This window comes from Nannospalax galili, unplaced genomic scaffold, assembly GCF_000622305.1.
Source record: "Nannospalax galili isolate Female #2095 unplaced genomic scaffold, S.galili_v1.0 scaffold380, whole genome shotgun sequence".
NCBI lineage: Eukaryota > Metazoa > Chordata > Mammalia > Rodentia > Spalacidae > Nannospalax > Nannospalax galili.
The window spans coordinates 1,106,921-1,132,095 of NW_008348568.1; the positions used below are offsets into that span (position 1 = coordinate 1,106,921).

At 40.5% G+C, this 25,175-nt stretch overlaps 1 protein-coding gene, 1 non-coding gene and 1 pseudogene across 2 annotated transcripts in view; 1 reads left to right on the forward strand and 2 right to left on the reverse strand.

Moving 5' to 3' along the window:
- Positions 1-25,175, reverse strand: part of Washc5 (WASH complex subunit 5) — a 56,720-nt gene that overhangs the window by 14,671 nt on the left and 16,874 nt on the right. Inside the window, exons 9-19 of the mRNA XM_008845463.3 lie at positions 24,549-24,720; positions 20,439-20,566; positions 16,821-16,950; positions 13,209-13,321; positions 10,698-10,864; positions 10,548-10,623; positions 8,998-9,108; positions 8,191-8,331; positions 6,451-6,531; positions 2,398-2,499; positions 1,125-1,304 (exon numbers count right to left, since the gene is read on the reverse strand). Coding sequence (XP_008843685.1) covers positions 1,125-1,304; positions 2,398-2,499; positions 6,451-6,531; positions 8,191-8,331; positions 8,998-9,108; positions 10,548-10,623; positions 10,698-10,864; positions 13,209-13,321; positions 16,821-16,950; positions 20,439-20,566; positions 24,549-24,720 — 1,401 coding nt within the window. The remainder of the gene's footprint in view (positions 1-1,124; positions 1,305-2,397; positions 2,500-6,450; positions 6,532-8,190; positions 8,332-8,997; positions 9,109-10,547; positions 10,624-10,697; positions 10,865-13,208; positions 13,322-16,820; positions 16,951-20,438; positions 20,567-24,548; positions 24,721-25,175) is intronic.
- Positions 12,300-12,675, forward strand: LOC115072412 (annotated as a pseudogene).
- On the reverse strand, positions 19,250-19,378 carry LOC115072418. The gene has a single exon (XR_003851481.1). It is a non-coding gene; the product is annotated as a small nucleolar RNA SNORA61 (small nucleolar RNA).

The window sequence follows — 25,175 nt, forward strand, 5'->3', positions numbered from 1 at the left end:
GTGAGTGAGTTGACATGGACAGTGTAATCTAAAATCTAAAACATCATAAGGTTTAAATACCTCAAAAAGCGTCACCTAAACATGTCAGTTCCTTATATAAAAACATACAGAATGGCTCCCTTGTTAACTGCTATCTAAAAGCACTGGCAGCACTTGAGTTTGGTGATCTTTTTTCACTCAATTAAAACAAAAAACTCCCCCAAACCTGTATACTACTAATTTTTCAAGTAAGATATACACAAGGACAATTAAAAGATGCTTGATAGTCACTAGGGAAGCACAAATCAAATTAGATACCAGTTCACACCCCAAAAGCACCGCTTAAATAGGGAACTATAGCTGGGCGTGGTGGCGCACACCTTTAATCCCAGCACTCAGGAGGCAGAGGCAGGCGGATCTCTGTGGGTTCAAGGCCAGCCTGGTCTACACAGTGAGTTCCAGGACAGCTGGGGCTACAGGGAGACCCTGCTTTAAAAAGACCACCCCCCCCAAAAAAAAACCAAAAAAAAAAGAAGGGAACTATAAGCCAGGCATGGTGGTGCACACCTTTAATCCTAGCACTGAGGGGGGCAGAGGTAGAACTCTATAAGTTCAGTTCAAGGCTAGCCTGTTCTACATAGCGAGTTGCTAGCCAGCTGGGGCTACAGGGAAACCCTGTTTCCAAAAAAAAAAAAAAAAAGTGAACTGTAGCAGTAGCAAGCATTGGCTGGGACTGAGGAATGTGGAAGCCTCGTGCACTGCTGGGGGGTAGAAAGTGGTCCTGCTGCTGTGAGAGACTTTGGCGGCTTCTGACTAGGTTAGACATAATTACCAGGAATGTACCCTGATTAACCTGAAGAAGTCATCTCCTGAACTCTCCATCACTGGCTTCTAACAGTCCCAGCAGCAGCTTCTGCAGGAACTTAGTTCTGTCTGCTTTCTCCTTAGGACAGAAAGCTCTGTGACTTCAGGTCCCCATGTCATCTTTCCTCACACTGAGTCTCCTGAGGCACTCTGAGGGGACTTAATGATTTTCAGTAATTACTTTAAAAAAACTTTCTTGTTAATATTGTTGAGGTTTGGAGCATATATTTTTAATATGAGAAATAACAGATCTAGTCAAGAATTCTAAATGTATTAGACACCTTTGTTCTTAAGAAGTTATTACATTCTTGTTCCACGTTATAATTTATAATGCGAGAGACTTCTTCCTGCCAAATCTTCAGCCCATAAATGTTGACGTAGTCCTGTATGTACTCAAAAGAGCGATGGAATCCGTCCATTGTAGCTCCCAGATCTTTCAGCTTGGGCATCAGTTCACTTGGCTGTATAGAGGATACATGTCAATCTATTATAGTGGAGCAAACTGTCAATACTGACACCTATATTAGTCTTTAAATGATACGCTAACTAAAGGACTGGTTATAGCTTGAGACATGGTTAAAGCTTTAGGAATATTCACTTCCTACTTGAGCAAGCCTGACTGGTAACTGATGTCAGACATACAGCTGAGAATAGATTTCATTCATTTGGAAGGAAGCCTCATATAAAGAACATAATAAATGAATACTCATGGCTTCATATCATCTGGTGGACACATCTAATTTTAATACACTTAACACTTTAATTTGAATTTACTAAGGTGAAAAATACCCTACATAAAAAATTCAGGTCTGGGCTGGAGAGATGGCTCAGGAGTTAAGAGCACTGGCTGCTCTTGCAGAGGACCCAGGTTCAGTTCCCAGCACCAACATGGAGGCTAACAACTGTCTGTAACTCTAGTTCTAGGGGATACAATGCCCTCTTCTGACCTCCAAGGGCACTGCATGACATGGGTGCACTTACATACATGCAGGCAATATACTCATACACATGGAATAAAAATAAGCTGGGCGTGGTGGTACATGCCTTTAATCCCAGCACTTGGGAGGCAGAGGCAGGCGGATCTCTGTGAGTTCGAGGCCAGCCTGGTCTACATAGTGAGTTCCAGGACAGCTGGGGCTACAGGGAGACCCTGTCTCAAAAAGACCAAAAAAAAATTTTTAAATTCAGACCAATTTTGTTTTCTTCAGAAAAAATCCTGTATTTTCTAATAGGTAATGCAAAATAAAAAATTACAATTTTTAAAGTTTCTATCTCCTTTATGGTTAACAAGTTCTTTGAACTACAGGAAGTAACTCTGACTCATAAACATCAGTTCAGTTCTTCAGAGTAGAAATGAACAGAGGAGGAGAGAATCACTGATTTTAAAAAATTTTCTGATGAGTGGATTATAAAAAGGACTAAAAAGCTATTCAGTTGTTGGTACCAGAAATCACATACTGGATATGCATGAGAGCAGGGTGGTCTCATTAGGAACAGTGCTCAGGGCATGCTGGGAGTGAGTGAAGAACACAGAACCATTCCGGTCACTTGTACCTTGGCCCGAGTGTTGAATATGAGTCCCCTGTGGAGAGCAAAAGCAACCCTTTTAACTAGCTCCTTCCTTATTCCGTCTTCCAACAACTGCTTGGGATCCACCTAGGTACAAATCAAAGACATTAAAGGGTTGTTAGGAAAGAGCCAGTTAGAGGACGATGGATACCAGAATCTGAAGTCAGCATTTTCCTATCCCATCTCTAAATGAATGGATTTTTTTTTTTCCATTTCTGTCCCTATTTGGTCTTTTGAGTGTTGGACTGAATTATTAATCTTGTCATCTCCACAGGACTCTGGTTCATCCTTGATAAGTTTCATTATAATTTCAGAATATACTTTCAAAGATGGCAGATACAGTTTTTAATTGCTTAACATTTTAATCATTTCAGGAGGTGGTGGTGGAATGAAGGCCCACATCTAGATTTAGCCATGTGTCTTTCCTCCAGATACTGCCTCAGGGCATCTGTCTCCACAGTCACACACTCAAGACTTGGGCTGTGCCACTCTGTAACTCTCTTTTCTTTCAGCATTCTTAGAAAGCTGTTTATAATTGAGAGATCAAACTGGAAAGCAAATTTGTTACCTAATGCTTATCTAAACTTATTTTACTAATTTTTTCCCAAGATAAGTTTTTGGTTTTCAGTAAAAAACAAGTCCCATCAAATCCTCCAAACATCAAATGGTTTCCACATATCCCTTGAGATGAATTTCTTCTACTTGAATTTGTAAAGAAGCATATTACTTAAAAATCATAAAAGCTGAATATGGTCACTTATGCCTATTAACAGCACAGGGGGAAATAAGGCTTTATTTTACAATGAAAAGGTCATTGTAAATATATATATGTATATAGCTGATAAGAATCAAAGAAAATTGAAGCTTTCAAAGAAATATTCTATGTAAGAACAGGGACTGGGGGATGTAGTTCACGACAGAGTATGTGCTTTGCATGGGAAGGGCCTGGGGTTCAATTCTCAGTACACAGGTTCACACAGTTAGTGGAGTCCAATGCTTTTGTGAATCTAAAGAGCTCATGAGACTCTTCTGGTTGGTCCTTATTTTTACTAATGATGGAATTATTCAGCACTCAGAAGACACTGTTTCACACAATCCCTTCTTTATATTTCTATCCCCTTTCTTTGAAGTTAGCAACAGTTAACAGTTTTGTAAACCAGTTTTGTAATCAGTGGTAAAACACTTTTCTAGTTTGTAGAGGCCCAAGTTTCAATCTCAAGCACTACAAAAAACAAAAAACAACCCAATAAACCAAATGGTTTTCGTATGTATCCTTCAGATTTTACTCTAGTCACTTATATAGACACATGTAATTTAGAAATATAAATAGGAAATACATGTGTATGTACATAATACATATATGTATATATGTATAAACATATATAGAATGACATACTAATATTTATATGGCTTTGAAATTTGCTTTTTTTTTCATTTTGTACTGGAAATTTTCCAGTGGCAAATTCACCTTGAATGGCTTGCAGAACAGTCCACAGTATAAATGTCTCACAATATATTTGACTATTCCCAATAACAGATGTTTAGATCATTTCTGGATTTTTTGACTCCCTCTAACAATGAAAAAAAAAATTACATCTATGCCCTTATCTCACTTTTTTTAGGTACTATTGAACGCAATGAACCTAGACTGCTTGTAAGTTTGAAGTATATTCTTGATTCTAGCAAGGGCCAGGAAAAAAAAAAAAATCCAAAGCCCTGTGTTCTTACTTAGACTGGCAGATTGATGTAGACTGAACAAGACTGATCAGTATGATATTCTTCTGCCCTCATCTGGAGACTGCAGTAAAAGGTAAGATTTTCTTAAGTAGTCTTTCTTTTGATGATTATTACTAATTAGTAGGCCTTACTATCTTCTTCCTATGCTGGTCACTTGGCAGTGCTAGGACTGGTCATCCTGTATGCATTAGTCAGAAGGGAGTCACCAGCATGTAGCTCTTTGCATCACCATCTTAAATTGGCACCAGGCCTCAAGAATGTTTAGAAGATTCTATTAATATTCCATAATGGCATTATATTTTAGTGCACTTCCAGAAAATACATACATAGTTCCATTTTTTTTTTAGGTTCATTTCTTTTACTTTCTTGGACATTCGTAGTACAAATGTGGTCTGGCAATTTGATGGCTACACATTTTTTTTGTATGTGTGGGGTGCACATGCATGTAAATGGAAGTCAGAGAACAGCAGCAGGAGTCCTTCCTCAGGAGTTTTTTGTTGTTGTTGTTGTTGAAACAGGCTCTTTCACTGCCCTGGGAACTTGCTTGCCAAGTAGACAAAAATTACTGGCTGCTTATGAATGTGCACCACCATGTCCCATTTTTTTACATGGGTTCTGGGGACTCAAACTTAGGTCCTTGAAACACTTTACTGATAGCAATCTCCCTAGCCTGATAGTTATAAATTACAGAAAAATCAGAAACAAGATGGGCATGGTGGTGCACATCTTTAATCCCAACAACTCTAAGGCAGAGGCAGGCAGATCTCTATGAGACTGAGGTTAGCTTGGTCAACACAGCAAGTTCCAGGCCAGCTGGGACCCTGTTTCAAAAAACCAAAAAACCAAAACCAAAACCAAAACAACCCTCTGAAACATTCAGAATCTACTCACATGAGAGAAACTGAAAGATAAAAATTACTATGAACTATGTGACTGGGCACATTGAAATCATGAAAGAATTCCAAATTAAAACATCAATGAGGCATCACTTCATATCCCTTGGGAAAGCAAAAAATTCAGAAAGTAGACAATACCAAGTACTGTCAATGATGAGGGCAATCCGAGGAAACAGTTAGGACTTCCTAGGACAATCTAGCAAATTAGCAGAACTGAAACAGAGTACGACAAAGCAGCACTAGTTCCCAGAATCTAGTCCCGGGTACACAGGTTTCAGGAGAATTCTTGAACAGGTGTGGAATAGGGATGTGCTCAGAGATGCTGACTGACCATGACATTGGGTGGACAATGGTGAACACAGGCAGAAATTCTACATAGCAGGAAGAAGTAACCAACTATCTGAGTTACAGAAGCAATAACCAGTGAAAAAAGGTGGAAAAATTATGAGATTTAGAGCACAATGATTTAGATAAATTAAAACATATGCACCCATACTATCACATACTAAAAATGAGGATCTTGGATAGCTAGGGATATATATCTAACATGTAGAGTGGCTGCTATGGGGAATGGGATTGACAGTGGGGATCCAGGAAAGGAAAGATAAAAACAGGAGAGGAGCTTGCATGCACAAGTGCAGCTGACGGTCTGCCAACACAAGCAAACCATTAGCTCTGGGCACCTGGGGTGTATGATAAACAGGCTAGAAAGGAAGGAAGAAGGAAGAGGGAAGGAGAGAGAAATCAAGGAAGGGGAAAAAAGGGTCAGATGGAAGGAGGGGTAGGAGATAGAAAGAAAGAGAGAGAGAAGAGAGGGAGAGAGGGGAGGAGGAAGGGAGGGAAAAATATAGCAGAACTGCCTAAGGAAACTGAGCCGTTTTGCTTTCTTTGCTACTATAAAATTCAATGAAATAAGTTGGGGATGCTGGTACATGCCTGTAATCACAGTGCTTAGGAGGTAGAGGTAGTAGGAGGTTCAAAGCTAGCCTCAGTTATACAATGACTTTGAGGTTAGCCTGTGTTATATGAGATCCTGTCTCTAAATCCCAAACAAATAAGATTTGTTTTGTTTTGTTATGAGACAGAGTCTCCCTGTAGCCCCCTGGAACTCACTATATAGACCAGGCTAGCCTTGATTAAAAGTTTTCTAAATATATTTTTAAAATTCATGAATGCAACAGTTACTAGCACTACTTACAAGATAAATTCCAAGTTTATGTCATAGGTTGTCTTTAATAACAAGGAGCAATAAAGATTCTAATACTCCCTCTTCCTCCATCAACAAATGAGTATAATCACAATCAGAATGTGACACAAGGTCACATCCCTTCCTGTTCCACACATGGTAATTAACAGAAAATGTAAACAATCACAAAGCCACACAGACCAGCAGCAAGACTGTTACCTTGATGATGCCAACCAGAGTCGTTTTCATCATTAAGATGCCTTCGGTGAAAATGGAAATAGCATGAGTAAGCTTGGCAACCTTTAACAACAACAAAAAGAGCTATAATGAAGTACTTGACATATAAGATTCCTCACTTCTATGGAAGGCTGAATAACTGGCCAATAGTCCTGCAGAGGGCAAAAGCAACAGGAAATTAATATGTTGGCATGTAAAGAATGCTGGAGTACTTATGGCTAGGGTGGAAATGAGGCTCTTGGTGTAAGGAAAAGACTGTTGTTAGACTGGGTGAAGAGTTCACTGATGTCAGTTTTTCGAGCTATAACATGACCCTTGCCTTCTTTGTTTCTTGGTTCTAAAATTCTGGGCTGGCCTCTCTGAAAGGGATGGTCCCTTCCAGATGGAAGAGACTAAAGGAGATGTTGGGCAGTCATCTCCCTCACTTTTTTTTTTTTAATCTTTTTGAGACAAGGTCTCCCTGTAGCCCTAGCTGGCCTCAATCTCAGAGATCTGTCTGCCTATGCCTCTCAAGTGCTGGGATCAAAGATGTATGCCACTACACCCAGCTCCCTTCACATTCTTTTCAAGCAATAGGTGAAGACACGGGTAAAGTAGATGGAGGCTGAATTTTTGAGTCAGAATAAATGTAGAAATTTAAAGCTTGATAATCTAAACTCTTGGATTTTTTTTTTTTTTAAATAAATAGTTGCACCAGAGACTAGGAAATTGAGATTAGGGGGTCACAGTTTTAGCGTCACTTGATTTACTCTTTACATCTTTAAAAATTAAGTTCAGGGAGAATCTCTGAGACTGCTGAACTCTTGGGTGGACCTAAAGTCTTCTGCAAACAGTTAATGTAATATGGAGTAGTTTGTGCCTGGCTCAGTACACAGCTTGTCCCAGCTTATAATAGTTTAACAATTTTGACTTTATGATGGTGCAAAAGCATACTCATATAACCATTCTTTTTCATTTCCAGTATAACAGTCAATAAATTATGAGACACTCAATGCTTTATTATAAAGTGATTTTTCTATGAGCTGATTTTGCCCAACTGTACGCTAATGTAAGTGTTCTGAGTTGTTTATGTAAGAGAAGCTATATTTGGCTTGTCAGTTATAATATTACATGCATTTTCACTTAGAATATTTTCAACTTAGGATGGGTTTATTGGGATGTAATCTGATCATAAGTCGAGCAGCATCTATACCAAGGAAGAGCATGAATGCGAAAAGTCTAGGTCATTCTAGCCCAAGGGGAACAAGACAGTTCAAGAGAAAAGAGCTCCATTTCTACCAAGGATGTGAAGGAGAATAAGGATGTTAGGGATACCAGTAAAATGCCAAGAATCAAGGTGTGATGGCACTAAAATTGTAAACCATCACTATTCTGACAGTGTAAAAACACAATCAGAATTGGTCTGGTGGTTCCTGGAATATGTTGGGAGCCAAGGCCTTTGATATCCATAGTTTTGGGCTTTAAGTATCAAATGACAGAGATCAGGGGCTGGAGAGATGGCTCAGAGGTTAAGAGCACTGACTGCTCTTGTAGAGGGTGTGATTCCCAGCACCCACATGGCGATCAACAACCATCTGTAACTCCAGTTGTAGGGGATTCAATGCCCTCTTCTGGCCTCTGGGGCATTGCATGACATGGGTGCACATACATACATGCAGGCAAAACAGCCAAACATATAAAAAGAGAAGAAGAAAAAAGACAGAGATCAAAGAAACATGGCACCTCATATCGTGGGCCAAGCTGAGCATAGTCTCTCAGCTTGTCTTTGTCCAGTCGGGTAGGCACTTCAATGATGTCATGCGTCTGAAGCTTTATGATCTTTAGAAGAGACGTGAACATGCTTTCTGGAATGATCTGTAAAACCTGGGTGAAAGAGCAAGGAGGAAATATAACTGAGCATCAGTACTGTTTTTCTTAGCTGACAAATAGGATGGCAGCAAGAAGGGAACCAATGTATAGGAACAGCAATTTCTAAAGAGATGCTGAGAAACTTAAAAGAACTATCTTTAAAATTACTATAAGGCACAGGCTCCCTTCCTTCAGTCAGTAACTGCTTCAGAATGACTTTTTGTTCTCACATTACGGAGATGTCAGAGTTCTCAGCCAGTACACCACACAGACTGACTCTGAATTTTGGCATGACTGGCTCCTTGCTCCATCACAAGCTACTGAACTAAGGACCAAAGTTCTCATGAAAACTGGAATATAGTTCCACCAAGTTCATGATCTGATGGAGCAGCTCTGTGACTCTGAAGAAGGCACTAAAATCTATGCTCCTTGGTTTCTGCAACTCAAAGACCACCAGCATTTAAAATACTGGTGTCAAAGTTCTTTGAGGGTAAAAGAGTGTCACATCGGCATGTCCACAGGTGCAGTAAGAACGTTTATTTTTGGATACTACAAATTTCTGGAATTCAAATTTGGAAAAGGTAAAGCAACACAAGTTGCTTTTTACAAGGCCTAAGTGTACCCCTGTATTTAAGACAGCTGTCAGTCAATCAAAGTCAATCAGCCTGAGGCATTTCTTACCTTCCTTACATATGACACCAATTCCCCGGAATAATACTGAGACACGCTGAGGAGGTCTGGGCTGTTTGCTTGATTAATACGGAGAAGGGGTAGATCAAGGGCAGAGGCAAGCTGGAAGGAAAATATTTATCTGTTTCTCTGTTTCAAAAATATCCTAGTAATCGCTTTCCAGAAAATGGAATTTACAATGCAACATTTGTGCTTTACTCAATAGAGGGCAATAACCACCATGCCTCAGCAATATCTCAAATAGTTTCTGTCAATACATTAAAACAAAAGATACCTACTATAGCAGTGTTTCTCAAGGTGGACTGGTAATCTCCACTGGGAACTTGTTAGACATGCCAATGACTAGATCCCAGCCCAGGTTGACTCAACAGAACCTCTGGGAGCAGGGTGGAAAGCTTCTGTGGGAATGTGTCCTCCTGGTAACTGAGGTACCCACAGGCTTGAAAGCTGCTGTATTGTAGAGCAGGGCTCCTTAAATGCTTTCCACTGTGGACAGCCAAGCCTGTGCTGTCCTCACTGTTCCCTAACTTCAGAGTGCAGACTGGCTGGTAGCAGAGGCTCAACTCTTTGTTTTTGAAACAATAGTACAGAACTTAATTTGTGGGGTCTGGGGAGATGGTAAGTGCCTGCTGTGCAATGTGCATCTGCAACCCCAGTGCTAGATGGGGAGACAAGAGAATCCCTGAAGTTCACTGGCCAGTTAACCTCACTGAATCCATGAACTCCAGGTTCAATGAGAGACCCTGTCTCAAAAAATAAGGTGGAGAGCCATCAAGGAAAATACCTATGGCCTCTACATTCAAACACAGATGTGTCCATACACATACACACACACACACACACACACACACACACACACACGGCGGAAAAAAAAATTTGCAATTTGCCTGGTATGCATAAGACCCTGGGTTCCATCCCCAGAACAGGAGAAAAAAGTTTTAATTCATGTCCAGGGAATAAAGGACCCAAAGGACTCACTTTTTTTTTTTTCTTCTCTGTAGCCCCAGCTAGCCTGGAACTTGCTAGATAGACCAGGCTGGCCTCGCAGAGATCCACCTACCTCTACTTCCCGAGTGCTGGGATTGAGGCTTGTGCTACCCTGCCTGGCAGGACTCACATTTTTATAGTACACTTATAAAATGAAAAATAAAATCAACTTCATTATTTATAAACAATACTCTATACATTCCAATTCCAATTTATATTACTACATCAAACTTTTAACTATTTTGGTAATCATTTGGCACTATGCTCTCATGGGAAAATTGTTAAAAATTTCAATCTATAAAAATGTTCAAAGCCGGGCATGGTGGCATATGCCTTTAATCATAGCACTTAGGAGGCAGAGGCATGCGGATCTCTGTGAGTTCAAGGCCAGCCTGTTCTACATAGCAAGTTCTAGGCCAGGAAGGGCTACAGGGAGACTCTGTCTCAAATAGACAAAAAAAAAAAAAAAAGTATTCAAGTCAGCCAGCTTCCTGAAAGAATCAAATCCTAGGCTGACTAACCAATGAAGGATGTGATGTCAGCCATCTGCTTACCTTTAGGAATGTTGCTCTGAGTTTGGTAACCATGGAGGGGTTAACCCTTATGCTTTCTTGCATGATGGATGTAAAACTGTAAAGAGAGACACACGGTAAGATGTTCCTAGTGGCCTTCAACAGAGGCAAGCATCAATCTGTCCACAGTACCTGTCAATTAACTGCCAGGCAAAAGAAAGGTCCCCGACGATTTGCATTGTGATCAGGACCTCCTCCTTAATGTTAATGGTTCTGATCATCTGATGGAGAAACTTGCGGGTGTCAGCAAGAAACTGGCACACTTGCAGATTTGATTCCAGCTGGTGAAACTCCTGAACCTGTGTAATGTAAATTGATTTAACTTAAATATTCTCAACGGCTTTGTTGGTGCATCTTTTTTTCCTTGAAAACACTTCAATTACTTAACCAATTTTTTTTATTTATTATTTTTATTTTACATGTCTGAGTGTATTGCCTGCATGTATGTGAGTGCACCTGTGTTCTGCAATGCCGTGGAGGTCAGAAGAGGGCATCGGCGTCCCCTGGAACTGAAGTTAAGGATAGTTTGTAGCTGCCATGTGGGTGCTGGGAATCGAACCCGGGTCCTCTGCAAGAGCAGTCAGTGTACTTAACTGCTGAGTCATCTCTCCAGCCCACTTAACCAAATTTTTTATACTTCAAATTAAGTTTTGGAAATAGAGAAGTCAAGTTATAAGAAAGTACACTCGTATCTAGAATTAAAAAATGCTCCACTCTTACGATACTGTACACAGAGGACAAGTCAATAGGCTCATCTTCCATTTTGGAATAAAGAGATATTGGCAAATCTTAATTCTGAGGTTGTGCACACTGCTAAAAATGTAATGAGTTACATCATAACCAATGTGCTGTAGTAGCACATTATTAGGCTCCTGTGACATTCTCTTTAAATGAAAATGATTCCATAATGTCCTCAAATTTTCCTGTATAACTCAAGAGGCTATTTTGGCTATTCACCAAAATAAATAAGGCAGAAAGTTTTTAAATTGAGATTTATAAAGCTGTTTATAGTTTGGTACAGACTAGGAAAATATCCCAACTAAATAAAATAGAAACAAGTTTGCCAGTGTCCTGGAATGAGAAATTTTGGTATGTTAACCAGGTACTATTAAATCACGTTACTATTACAGTGACCATTCTAAAAATCTCAAAGAAATAAGGAAAAACTTTTTAAGAGTTTGCCAAAAATATTATGTTAATATGAAAACATTAACTATACATCGAAAAATGTGCAATTACACCAATAGGCTAGAGGTGCAGCTTATGAATGGGGTTGACATTTTAATTACAAAATTCATGGTATTGCTCTGAAATTATAGTTCCCATTTTAAACCTACTTGAACAGTTGACTAAAAACTGAAGAGTGGTGAAGTAGGATCACTGCCTTGGGTGTCATCATTTTTGAGTACATAAAAAACATTAAATGATGTTTTCAGAAAAGAAAATAAGTCACATATAAGAATATCATTACATTAGGCAGGTTCTGAAGCCCCAGGCTCCAGCTGGCAGGGGTGGCCAGGATTTGCAGAGGTACAGATTTGGGAAGTTCTCAAGACTAATTTTTTCGTGAACTCATAAAACAGGTCCAGGTGGAGGAATAAGGATACCACCTGCAGCCTGAAACTACACAGAGCCTGCCATCACTGACTTAAGGTTCAAGTTTACATTCTACATGGTCTGAAAAACTAGAAGCCAAGGAATTAACACAAGGTTGGCCCAGAAGATCTGTTTAAAATGTGGTGGTATCAGCAAGGCCTCAGTTTCCTTCCATCAGCCTTTGTAATCTGCTACGTGCTGCCCTCATATTTTCATACATTACTGTGATAACACTCCACTGTGTTGACCCTGCATTGCCTTGTATCAGTGACATGGGTACAGTAGTTCCAGAAAGATGTTTAATATCACTGTAGTTTTATGGTTATGAGTTTCACATGGTTACTACGGCATCAGAATGGTCCATGTCATTTTCCTTTGTTGGATTTGTCCTCACTTATAGCTGTGATTTTCAGAAAATTTCTTTAGGGTAGAAGCTAAATTGCATGGATTAATCCTCTATGACACCCTCTATGACACCGTTCCTAGTTTTTTTCCCCTAAGGCACATACTTTAAAACAGAAAAGATGGCATAGACAATTTTTTTCTTTTACAGCTTATCACAATTTCCCCAATTTTCATAATTCTGTTTCTAAGACTACATGTTTGTTCAAGTTCAAATATTATGACTGTTGCTACAACTCAAGCACTCTAGTCACTTAATTATTACTCTAATTTTAGGGCATTGTATAAAGTGTTACAGGGTTTGTTTCTAGTGAAATATTCTGTTAGACATAATTTTATGAGCAAAGAATTAAGTGGATCATAAAGTGTGATTTCTGACCTGAGAACTATAGTTTAAAGATTTATTTATCATTTTCAATTATGGATATGTATGTGTATGTCTGTGTGTGGGTATGTGCACTTGAGTGCAGGTGCCCACGGAGAACAAAGGGATTGGATCCCCTGGAGCCGGAGTTACAGGTGGTTGTGAGCAGTCTGATATGAGTGTGGGGAACTGAACTCTGGTTCTCTGGAGAGCATTATGTGTTCTTAAGGCTGAGCTATCTCCAAGGCCCAAGAGCTATAGTTTAAAACAACTTTCCTTACCTCCTCCAAAGCTTGTATTAGTTGTACAGTTTTTCTGCCTGCAGCAGTAGAATCATCATAATTTAAAGACAGTATTTGTCTTGAGATCTCTCTGAACCAAGCTTGAAGGTTTTCTATTAATATAGAAACAAGGAAAGACTATTGAAATCCAAAATTCCTATGGTTTTGAATTTAACTAATCTTTGACAAATTTAGCTCTCACAGCATTTTTTACTATATGTTTAACATCACTCCCAGCCACTCTCCAAACACCACCAGCAACAACAATGTGCACGTGTGTGCCCTCATCAAGCCATCACAATGCTTTCTGAGACAGATTCTCTCACTGGGACCTGGGGGGCACTGATCAGGCTGACTAGCCAGTGGGCCTCAGGGGTCTTCCTTTCCCCTCCTCTGCAGCACTAGGGTTACAGGTATGAGTCACGACACATGGCTTTTTCTGTGGGTGCTGGGAATAGAACTCAGGTACTCATGTTTGTATGACAAGCATTTTACTGAAAGAAGTATCTCTTGCTCTCCCACCCCAAATACATTTTTAAAAATTTTAGTATATATATATACATGGCTAAAGGTGCTTATCACCACAGGGTTATATGGATCAAATGAGAAAAAAAAATTATGAAAATACTTCTTAGACTGAAAGAAACAAGATAGCCAGAAAAAAAGGTGAAATAGTCTCAGGTGGATAACCTCTGAATAATTGAATAATTCTGGTATTACAGAAAGTTCCCATTTTGTTTTGAAGTCACACTTGCAAACATACTGAAAATACCACAGCATTACAAACGGGATAATTTTTTCTAAGAGGAATTATAGTTTAGATCAACTAAATGGCATCGAATAAATCACCAAAGCTAAACTACAAGCTCTAATTAATAAAATTAGGTTTAAAAAAATACTTTATTGTTTTTATTTTATGTGTATGAGTGTAATGCCTGCATGTGTTAAGTGCACCCAGGTTGCACAATGCCCTTGGAGGTCAGAAGGCATTGGATCCCCTGGAACTGGAGTATGGATGGTTGTTAGCCACCATGTGGGTGCTGGGAATTGAACCCGAGTCCTTTGCAAGAGCAGTTAGTGCTCTTAACTGCTGAGCCATCTCTCCAGTGCATCTTATTTGTTTTATAAAAATCTATACTATGAAATAATTTTTTGGTAAAATTAACTGTACTGAAAACAAATGAGCTAGCTAAGATAAACAAGGAGTGGTTAAGAGCTCTTACTACTCTTCCAGAGGGCCTGGGTTTGGTTCTAACCCATGGTAGCTAAGAACTGTCTGTAACTCCAGTTCTAGGGGATTCTAGGCCCTTTTCTGGCCTCGTTGTCCACTGCACACACATGATGCACTTACATACATGTAAGCAAAACACTCATACACCTAAACTAAAAATAAAGAAATCAGGAGCTGGAGAGACAGCTCAGCAGTTAAGAGCACTGGCTGTTCCTACAGAGGACCCAGCACCCACATGGCAGCTAACAACCATCCTTAACTCCATCTCTAGGAGATTTGATGTTCTCTTCTGACCTCTGTGGGCATTGTATGACATGGGTGCTCTTGCATACATGCAGGGAATGCACTCATACACATAAAATAAAAATAACAAATAAATATTAAAAATAGGGGCTGTGTCTTTGCTCTGGAAATGGTTATTGGGCATGTTAAAGCTGTAATGATATGCTTCTTCTAAGAAAAATAAAAAATATTTAAAAAATGTAGGAAACAGCACATCTTGAAATGGAGATCTTCTTTAAAGGGCAAAACCTCATTCAATTTTAGATCTTACAGGGTTTATACTGAGTTCAATATGGTATAACTGTATTAATTCAACTGTGAACCTAAAAATTTACAGCCACTTTTGAAAGAGATGTATCCTTGCTCTGGAATGTGTTACTGAATATGTTAAAGCTGTAATGAAATTGCTATACATGCCAAAAAAATCAACAAATTAAAGAAAAAGACATATTTGAGGAGGGAGCATAAAAATTTACTTCATATTAATTAGTAGAGGTGAAAACATTACCATTGAAATCTACTTGATGACTTTATATCCATGCTCAGATGCCAAGGAGCTCAGAAAGCAGCCGACTGTAACTAATAATAATCAGATATATAGAGATTAGAAACACATGTGCAAACATCTTAGCATCAACTGCATTAAAAATGAATTTTTCTGTATGAAACTGCATTTTAATGATGAAATGGAGATCTTTTTTAAAGGTTAAAACCTCATTTAATTTTCTGTCTTATAAAGTTTATACAGAGTACAATATTGTATAACTGTATTAATTCAACTGTAAACCTAAAACTTCTAATTATGTGGTTATTAAATAAATAATTTAAAAAATATAAAAAAAATTCTTGAATAAAATCAGAAAAGAAAAAACCCAACAAATAAATATTAAAAATAAAATAGAAATAAAATTAAAAAATAGAAATAAAAAAGGATAAAAAAATAGTTTGTCATCTTAAAATTCAGAATATTTTTTAAAAATTTCTATTTTATGTGTGGTTGCCTGCATGTATGTTGCGTGCCTGGTGCCTGTGGAGGCCAGAAGAAGGCGTCAGATCCCTTGGAATTGGAGTTACAGATGGCTGTGAGCTTCTATGTGGGTCCCAAGAACCCAACCCTGGTCCTCTGTAAGAGCAGTAAGCACTCTTAACCACTAAGCCATCTCTCCACCCTAGGAGAAAAAGAAGTGATACCACAATTTTCCTATAGATAAATTTAAAAAAAAAATGGCTAAAAGTCATTAATACTTTCAAAAACAGTAGGTGGGTGGGTTTCCACTTCTGCCGCTGGATGGCAGGTACTTGGGGATAACAGCAGTATCAGCAGACAAGAGTCTTAGATATGATCTAGGTCAACAGTTATCAGTAACTTCAGGTGACGTGTACGTCTGGAAGATCATAAGACCTACGTGGCCTTCCTCTCCTTTCCCCAAATGCTCATAAATATACTCATGAGTTTTTACACACTACTGGGGTAGGGGCAGATTATGACTCTAAATCCTGTCGATTAACCAGTTATAGGAATCCCTGGTTGAGCCTAAATTCATACTTCAAAGATAAACTACAGAAGGTGAAGTCTAGAGATGAATAGTGCCCATAGAGTACGATCTACAGGCAACACAAGCTAAATGCAGATCCTGTGCGTACAGCCACAACCAGAGCATGCAACAAGGAAAACAAGGACTTTCTCATTCCACGAGTATGAGGGTAAGCCTTCATCATCAGCTCGATTGGCTTTAGAATCACCGAGGAGATACACTTTTGGGCACATGTGTGAGGACATTTCCAGAGAGTGCAGGCAGTGCCACCTCATGGGCTGGGGTCTCTGACTAAGAAGGAGAAAGCAAGTGGAGCAAGCAGGCCTCATGCTCAGCTTGACTGGAGATGCAATGTGACCAGCTGCCGCATGCTCCTGCCGCCGCCTCTGCTCTCCCATGGTAGACTACACCCTCAAACCCTGAGCCCAAATAAACCCACTTTCCTTAAGTTGCTTCTGCTGGGTATGTTGTCACAGCAACGAGACAAGCAACAACCAGTTTCTAAGGTTTCAATAATCTGAACATATTTCTCAAACACACCAATACTTCCTCTTTAGCAATTACCATTTTTCTCCACCCGGGTTAGTGGTTTCACCCCTGAAAACACATCAGCAAGCTCGGTCATCCGCTCGGAGCCCTCCTTCTTGTAGTGCTCCCACTTGGCCTGCTTCTCTGAAAGCATTTGCTTGAACATCTGTTGAAGAGATTGGAGAGATTTACTTACTTCAGAAAAACCCTACATCAGACGGTTTACAAAGAGACCCTGAATGAATCCCAATCTACTTTAAGAAATACATATCAGAGGGCTGGGGAGATGGCCCAGTGGATAAGGGGCTTGCTGTGCAAGTGTAAGGACTAGAGTTCAGACTCCCCAGAACCCACATAAAAGTCAGGCAGACACGGTGGCTCCTTTTAATCTGAGCACTGGGGAGGAGGCAGATACAGGAGATCCCCACAGAAAACTGGTTAGACTAGCCTGTTCTGGGTTCAGTGAGAGACCATGCTTCAATAAACAAAGTGGAGAGTCCTCTAGAAGGCACTCAAAATCAACTTTGGGCCCACATACACACATGCACCCACATGAGAACATGTGTATACCCCCCGCCCCAAGTAGTACACATACACACAGGTATGCACACATGCACATATACACAGAAATAAAAATGAAATCATCACTGACCCTGAAGCCACCTCTTAAGCATTGCTACATTCTAAAAATATGCTGAATGAGATAATACCATTTTTGTTCTTGGTGTTTTTAATTTTTGCTATAAACTTTCTAACAAAATTTAAAACAACCAACAAGGTAAGCTAGACATTTAAAAAAATTATTATTTTTATTTTATGTGTATGCGTGTATTGCCTGTTTGTAGGTAAGTGCACCCAAGTTGTGCAATGCCCGCGAAGATCAGAAGCTGTCAGATCCCCTGGGACTGGAGTTACAGACAGTTGTTAGCTGCCATGTGGGTACAGGGATTCGAACCCAGGTCTTCTGCAATTACAGTCAGTGTTCTTAACTGCTGAGCCATCTCTTCAGCCCCAAGCTAAACATTTTTAAGGCAGTGGCTCTTACTGCACATGTGGTGGTTTCAATGAATGTTCCCATAGGCTCCAAATACTTAAACACTTGGTTGCTGATTGGTGGTGCTTTCTGGGGTCATGGAACCTTTATGAGGTGTGGCCATGCTAGAGGAAGTACGTCAGTGGGGATGGCTTTTAGCCTTGTGCAATTCCAGTTTGATTCTGCTTCCTGTACCTGTCTGAAGATGTGAGCCCTCATCTTCTGCTTCATCTACTTCTGCCACCATGCCTCCCAATGGACTCTTATCTCTCTGGAACTGTTAGTCAAATAAATGACCTCCTCCTTCTATAAGTTGCCTTGGTCATGGTGTTTTATTACAGCAACAGAAAAGTAACTAGTATAGCACAGAAGCATAACCTGGAGCACTTGGAAGTTTTCAAGTTCCCAAGTCCCAGCCCTGAAGATTTGATTTAGAAAGTCTTGGGGTAGGCCCAGGAATCTGCACTTGAATGTGAAATTAAATTTGTGATCACTGCTCTATGGTCCTTTTTAGTGAACAATTCGTTTGATTCCAACATAATCAGTCATGGAAGCTTTAAGGATTATCTTGTCAGATGACAGGGTAATGAACTAAGTAACATATACCACTCTTTCTTGTTAGATGGCAATTCTGTTTATTCTCTCCATAAAATTTAAGCCTATGAAGACTTGGCCAGAGGAGAAAATGTATAACTCACCCCATCACCAGAAATGAGTATGAAAAACACACAGGTATCTATGAAAGGACATGCTCTATCAGACAGGATTTACTTCACTGGGCTCTGTTGAAATAGCTATGCACAAATACCAATTTTTCTTTGAAAATATTCTTCAGGAGTCAGCATCATAGTGAAATTGAAAAGAGGAACAGTGTACTGGGAGACTCCATTTGCAGGTAAAAGGATCAAGGGTAAGTGGGATTTGTGGGGTCTGTGGGGAGAAATCTTATCAACCCAGGAGGAATGATTAATCAATAAAATGATAGATAAAAGGAGGAGGAACGCTGAGAATTACTTACAGAATCTATCTGACTTTCTGAGGGCCTGGAATCAAACAGTGTCATCTGACAATGGCAAAGCAACTACATAAAATCACGTGGTGCCTTTAATATGGAACAGCTTAGGTCTCTCTGACACTGTTCACTGAACTCACAGGTTTCCTATCTTCTAAAACAGAATTTGATTAAAGGTGGCGCACACCTTTAATCCCAGCACTCTTGGGAGGTAGAGACAGGCAGATCTCTGTGAGTTCAAGGCAAGGCTGTTCTACATAGTGAGTTCCAGGACAGCTGGGGCTACAGGGAGACCCTGTCTCAAAAAGACCGAAAAACAAAACAAAACAAAAAACCGAGAATTTTGGATGGTGGATGGTCATTGCATCATCATCATCATCATCATCATCATCATCATCATCATCATCATCATTATTTTACCCCTGTTTGACTCTAGCCCACATACTTATACCAGACTACAAGGCTATGAGGCCAGCTTCAGCATGCTCTTCCTCCCTTATGGCCACCAAGACCAGTGTTGAGATCCAATGGGAAAGGGAACTGGAGGGTGCATTAATTTTTTTAAAAACAATTTTTTAAATAATTACTGTGCATGTATGAGAGGGTGGGCAAACATGCTATGGTGCATGTGGAGGCCAGGGGACAGTTTTTGGGAGTTGGTTCTCTACTTCTACTGTGTTCTGGGACTAAGCTCAGGTGGTCAGGTTTGTGTAGCAAGTACTTTTACTAGCTAAGCCATCTGATGGTCCCCTGCCATTGAATTAGAAAATTTGTTATCTTACAAAGATGAAAAGAAACACAAGTCCAACTTCTGTATTTTTCAAGAGAGTCACGAAATAATAGTAGGTCATGTTAGAGTAGGAGGTAGTCTCACTAGCCAGCTTGTTCTGGGGATCCTGCCTCCATCTTACAAAGCTGGAATCACAGACAGGCTACTGTGCCCACTTAGCATTTACGTGGGTTCTGGGAATCCAAACTCCAGTCCTAACACTTACTCAGCAAGTCCTTAACTTCAGAGCCACCTTCCAATCCCCAAATCTCAGTTTCCATGTACACTTTCCTAAGTGTGATTCTGATTAATGTCTGGATTCTCATTAGACTAGTCTCTACAATCTTGTATATGTCCCCACTGCTGCACCCTCAATGGCAGGAGGCTCTGTATGCCTATTAAATGTTAATTCTGTCCTTTTTCTATAAAAACTATCTTAGACAGACAAAATCTATAGCTTGCATCAGAGACACAACTAAATCAAAATCTTTTCTGAATTTTTTTTTTTTTGGTCTTTTTGAGACAGGGTCTCCCTGTAGCCCCAGCTGTCCTGGAACCTGGAACTCCCTATTTAGACCCAGCTGCCCTTGAACTCACAGGGATTCCCCTGCCTCTGCCTCCCTCCCTAGTGCTGGGATTAAAGGCGTGTGCCACCACGCCCGCCCGGCTAGAGTTCTAATTTTGTCCTGGAACTCACTATGTAGACCAGGCTGGCCTTGAACTCATAGAGATCTGCCTGCCTTTGCCTCCAAGTGCTGAGATTAAAGGCATGCGCCACCACTGAAAAATATTTTTAAACATAAAAAACTACAAAGACTCTGGTTAATTCAATATTTTTACCTCTTTGAGTATAAACTCAAATTGTGCAGTATCCAAGAGCAACTGGAAGAGGATCTTGGGATTGTACCTAGAGTCTGTCAGAATCTGGTCCTTGATTTGACGAAGGCGTTTGTTATTTGGATCACAGGCTAGAAACAGGAAGAAAAGTTACCCACTCATTAAGCATATAGAAAACACCAAGAAATAAGTATCTCCCTTCATTTCAAGTATTAAAATTAAGCAAAACATTTACCAATAGCAGGTTGAGAAACGGTATATATATGCTATGGAGTACAGCTGAACTATTAAGTGACAACTGAACTACTAATAATGACAGGGAATATCATTCCTTGATACATTGCTGAATGAAAAAGACAAGCTGAAGGGGTTGAGAGATGGCTCAGTGGTTAAGAGCATGCATGGGCTGCTCTTCCTGAGTACCCAGGTTTGGTTCCCAGCACCCATATGGCAGCTAAAAATCACCTATAACTCCAGTTATAGGGGATCTGACCTCCATGGGCATTGCACAGCACAGGTGCACTTACATGCATGCAAGCAATACATTCATACACATAAAATAAAAATAATAAGAATAAAACATTTTTAAAAGTTCTCAGATGACAAATGGCTGAGGTCCCTGGTACTTTATGACAGGAATAGCCCTGCTGGCTTAGCCTGCCTCCAAGAGTAGTCTGGAATGCCCAGCAGGTACAATCAGATGCCATGGGGTGCTTTTGGTACGTCAATTGTGGCGAAGCCTGCAGAAGGCCATTTTGCATAATGACTTTTATGCTCCTCCATCAGGAGAGACGCCTGACACCTGCAGAAAGGGCTCAGCTTCCTAGGGAGACAACAGAGCTCTCATTTCTCACACATTCTCTAGAACCACCCAGGAGGAAATGCACTGAAAATGACACATTACACAGAGGACTCCTTAACCTCAGGAGTTCTATCTATCTTTTTTTTTTTTAGATAGAGTCTCAGATTATCTCAGGTTGGCCTTGTACTGGCTATGTATCTGAGGATGATCTTGGACTTCTGATGTGTCAACAATGTCCAATTTTATACTGTTCTTCAGATTAAACCCAGGGTTTTGTGCATGCTAGACAAGCACTCTACCACACAGGGGACATCCCTAGCTTCTCTACTTGTCTTGATATTAATTCTAGCTGAACAAGAGACCTGACATCAGTTTGCTTCACTTTTGATTGGGGACTGTAATCAAGGTGATGGACAAATACTCTGCATGCTTCTACATACCTTAACATTTGGATCCTTGGTAGAAATAAGGGTCCATTCCAAAGTGTTCCTGGGCTTCCTGCTCTGATCTGATCCTACACAATTCAGACCCAAAAAAGTACAGGAATTGATCCTAGAACCAAGTAGTCTCCTGGTCAGGCTTCTGCAGCCAGCCAGCCTTGTTCATCAAATGTTGCCAGGGAGTGTTCCTCATCAGCCACAAGACAAAGTGGGAGCAGCCCCTGCCTTTGCCTATGGGAAAGGCCTCCAGGGGGCCAACAGGAACATATGCATGCCACGACTGCAGCACCACCAAGGCTAAATAAGCAGTGTTTTCCCCGTGTGTAACTCACAGGCAGATAGGCAAATCCTATCCTTGTGCAATCAGGCTAGACATTTGCAAAGCACAAAAATGGAAAACAGATGGGACTAAAGATAAAGACTCAGACTTCTGGCATACTGAGTTTGCCCCTGGTTTGGGTGTAAATTCAAGACACTACTGGCTTCCAGGACACATGCCTGACTGTCAGGTAGAGTTGCATAAAGGAGGAAATTGAGACTGAGTCACTAGATTACAGCTGGTTTTGTGATAGGCTAAAGTGAGGGCCTGAACTATTTATAAGCTTTTGGTAGATCAGATTATAAGCTCAATCAATAGAATAAAATCCTGAAACCAGAACTAGAGTTCATGTAAAAGAGAAACTAAGCTAATTAAAAGCAGATCAATGGGGCTGGAGAGATAGTTCAGTGATTCCTCCTCTTCCAGAGGACCCAAGTTCTGTTCCCTGTATCCATGTCAGGAAGTTCACAACAGCTTCTAACTGCAGTTCTAGGGGATCCAATGTGTGACATGCACAAACACAGACACATGCACATGAATAAAAATAAAAAATCTTAAAAGCAGATCAATTAGATGATTAAAAACTTCAGCTTCATACTGTGGGCAAAGCACAGACCTACATTAAGGAGCAAAATGATGAGAAAAACTGGCAAGCAGCACATGTGAAAAACATTTAAGAAGCTGGAGAGAGGACTGAGAAGAAATTTCACATTTCCAAAAACTTAAAGGGTAAGGAAGTCCCACTGCGAATGGTTCCCAGGAAAACAGAAGCGTATGGTAGCAGAGGGGCTCAGCATCTGGACTGTAGTGGTGGTGAGGCTGTGCTCCCTTATCACAGAGTGGCTACACAGTGATGTGGTGTGGACCTTAGTTTAGGACAGTGTTAGCTGAAAGAACACAAAGTGAAGTAGTGCTTGCCTCAGGGTAGGACCTCAAGAAAAGCTAGTTGCATCAAAGATTTTCCAGTGGAGGGCTCAGCCTGCATGGTGATGCGCCTATAATCCTAGCACCCAGGAAGCTGATGCAAGATCACCAGAGGTTCAAGGCTAGCCTGGTCTACATAGCAGTTCTAGGCCAGTCAGGGCTACATGGAAAGACCTTGCCTCAAAAAACAAAAAACAAAACCCCCAATCCAAACCAAAGCAACCCAAACCAGCAGTGCATTTCACAGGGTTTCTGAACCCGTCTTAGGGGCAGCAGTACACAGCTCTGGGTGAGTCGAGTGCTCTTCTTTGGTCTCACACCATATCCCTTTCATGTCACACACCGAGCTCTTATTTGCTACCTGGGACCTTGTGTTAGTTTTCTGTAGCTGCTCTAATAAGTTACCACAAATAGCTTAAAACAACACATTTAGTTTTTTCACATTTTAGAGTTGCAAAATGTGAAACAGGGCCCACTGAACTAAAATCAAGATGTCAGTCAAGAGCTGGCAAGATGGCTCAGCAGGTAAAAGCCATGTTGCCATGCCTTACAATCTAAGTTTGATTTCCCAGGTCATAAATGGTGGAAGGAGAGAACTGATATCTCAAAGTTGTCCTCTGACCTCCACATGCATGCCATAGCACATACAAGCACCCCACTCCTACATGTAATAATTAAAAAAAACCCCAAAACAACAGATGTCAGAAGTGGAAATGATGGCACATGCTTTAATCCCAGGACTCAGGAGGCAGAGGCAGGTAGATCTCTGAGCTTAAGGCCAGTCTGTCTACATAGCTGAGTTCCAGGCTAGCCAGGGATACATAGTGAGACCGTTTCCAAAAACAAAAAAGAAAAAAAAAATGTCAGCAAAGCAGGACTCTTCCTAGAAGCACTAGCAGTGTGTCTCCCTGTGGTCTGCAGGTCACAAGTATCTCAAGATGGCATGAATGTGGCCCAATACACATTTATAGATGGCAGCTTCATATCACAGTCAAAAGGTTGGGCACCCATAAACTAGGAGAAAACCCCACTGTTTTTCAGTCTTTAATGGCTGACTGCATTCCTTGGCTTCGGCCTTTTCCATCTTTAATGCCAACATTGGCTGGTCAAATAATTTTCCAGAATCCAGTTTTCTGGTTAGGATTTGCCTGCCTCCCACTTCCTGGTTTACAACTCTGATCACACAGGGTCTACTGAGATAATCTAACTTACTCTCCTGACTTTAAGATCAGCCGATTAGCAATCTCTCCGTTCTTTTGCCATGTGCCAAGTAACATATGATCAGGTTTCAGGGAAGAGAGCAAGGACATCTTTGGAGGTGGGTGGGTAGGGGCACTCTTCTACCTATCACAGATGTGTAGTTATCCCTTTTCATATGTATACAACTGATCGCCCCAGTCTGATCAGTGACAAGCAAAAGTCCTTATATTGTCCAGCACCTACCAGGTGACATCTGTTCAGGAGAGCCACTGACCTACCCAAATTGACACAAAAATAACTAACTTAAATCAACTTAATTTTCATCATGGGCTCACTTACTGCTAAATCACTGTGTGTGGTAAAGTAGATCTTAACTCTGGGGAGATTTATGTGGAGCAGTATAAGTGGCCCCTACTTTTGTGTATTACCTGAGTCAGCTGTGTGAAGCATCAGCCAGCGGATGGCGACATTGCAGTCTCTCAGGCAGTTCAGCAACCTTGGGATGTTGTCAAGAACCAGCTCCTCCCTCAAGCAGCCTTCTTTCAGAAACTGCTGCACCTGAGTGTGCACTCTTTCACTGACACTAGCGTATCTGCTTGCCTTTGGACACCAAACAACAAGCAAACTAGAATTACATGGAAAACTACCTTGAAAAACAAATCAATCCCCTGAACAGTAGTAATAGCTTTCCTTCCTCTACCCATTCATCCACTCATCCCTCTCTCCCTCCATCCTCCTTCCCTCTTTAATAGTATTTCTATATGAGAGGATCTGTGGATTATAGTTACAGAGCCAACAGCAACTGGTTCATTGGACATTTTTAAAAAAATTTTATTTAGTATTTTTACTTTATGTGTACGAGTGTATTGCCTGCATGTAGATAGGTGCACTGGTGTTGTACAGTGCCTGCAGAGGTTAGAAGAGGGCACTGGAACCCCTGGAACTAGAGTCATGGATGTTAGCCACCATGTGGGTGCTGGGAATTGAACCTCGGTCCTCTCAAAGAGCAGCCATGACAGTGCTTTTAACTACTGAATCATCTCTTCAGTCCCTCA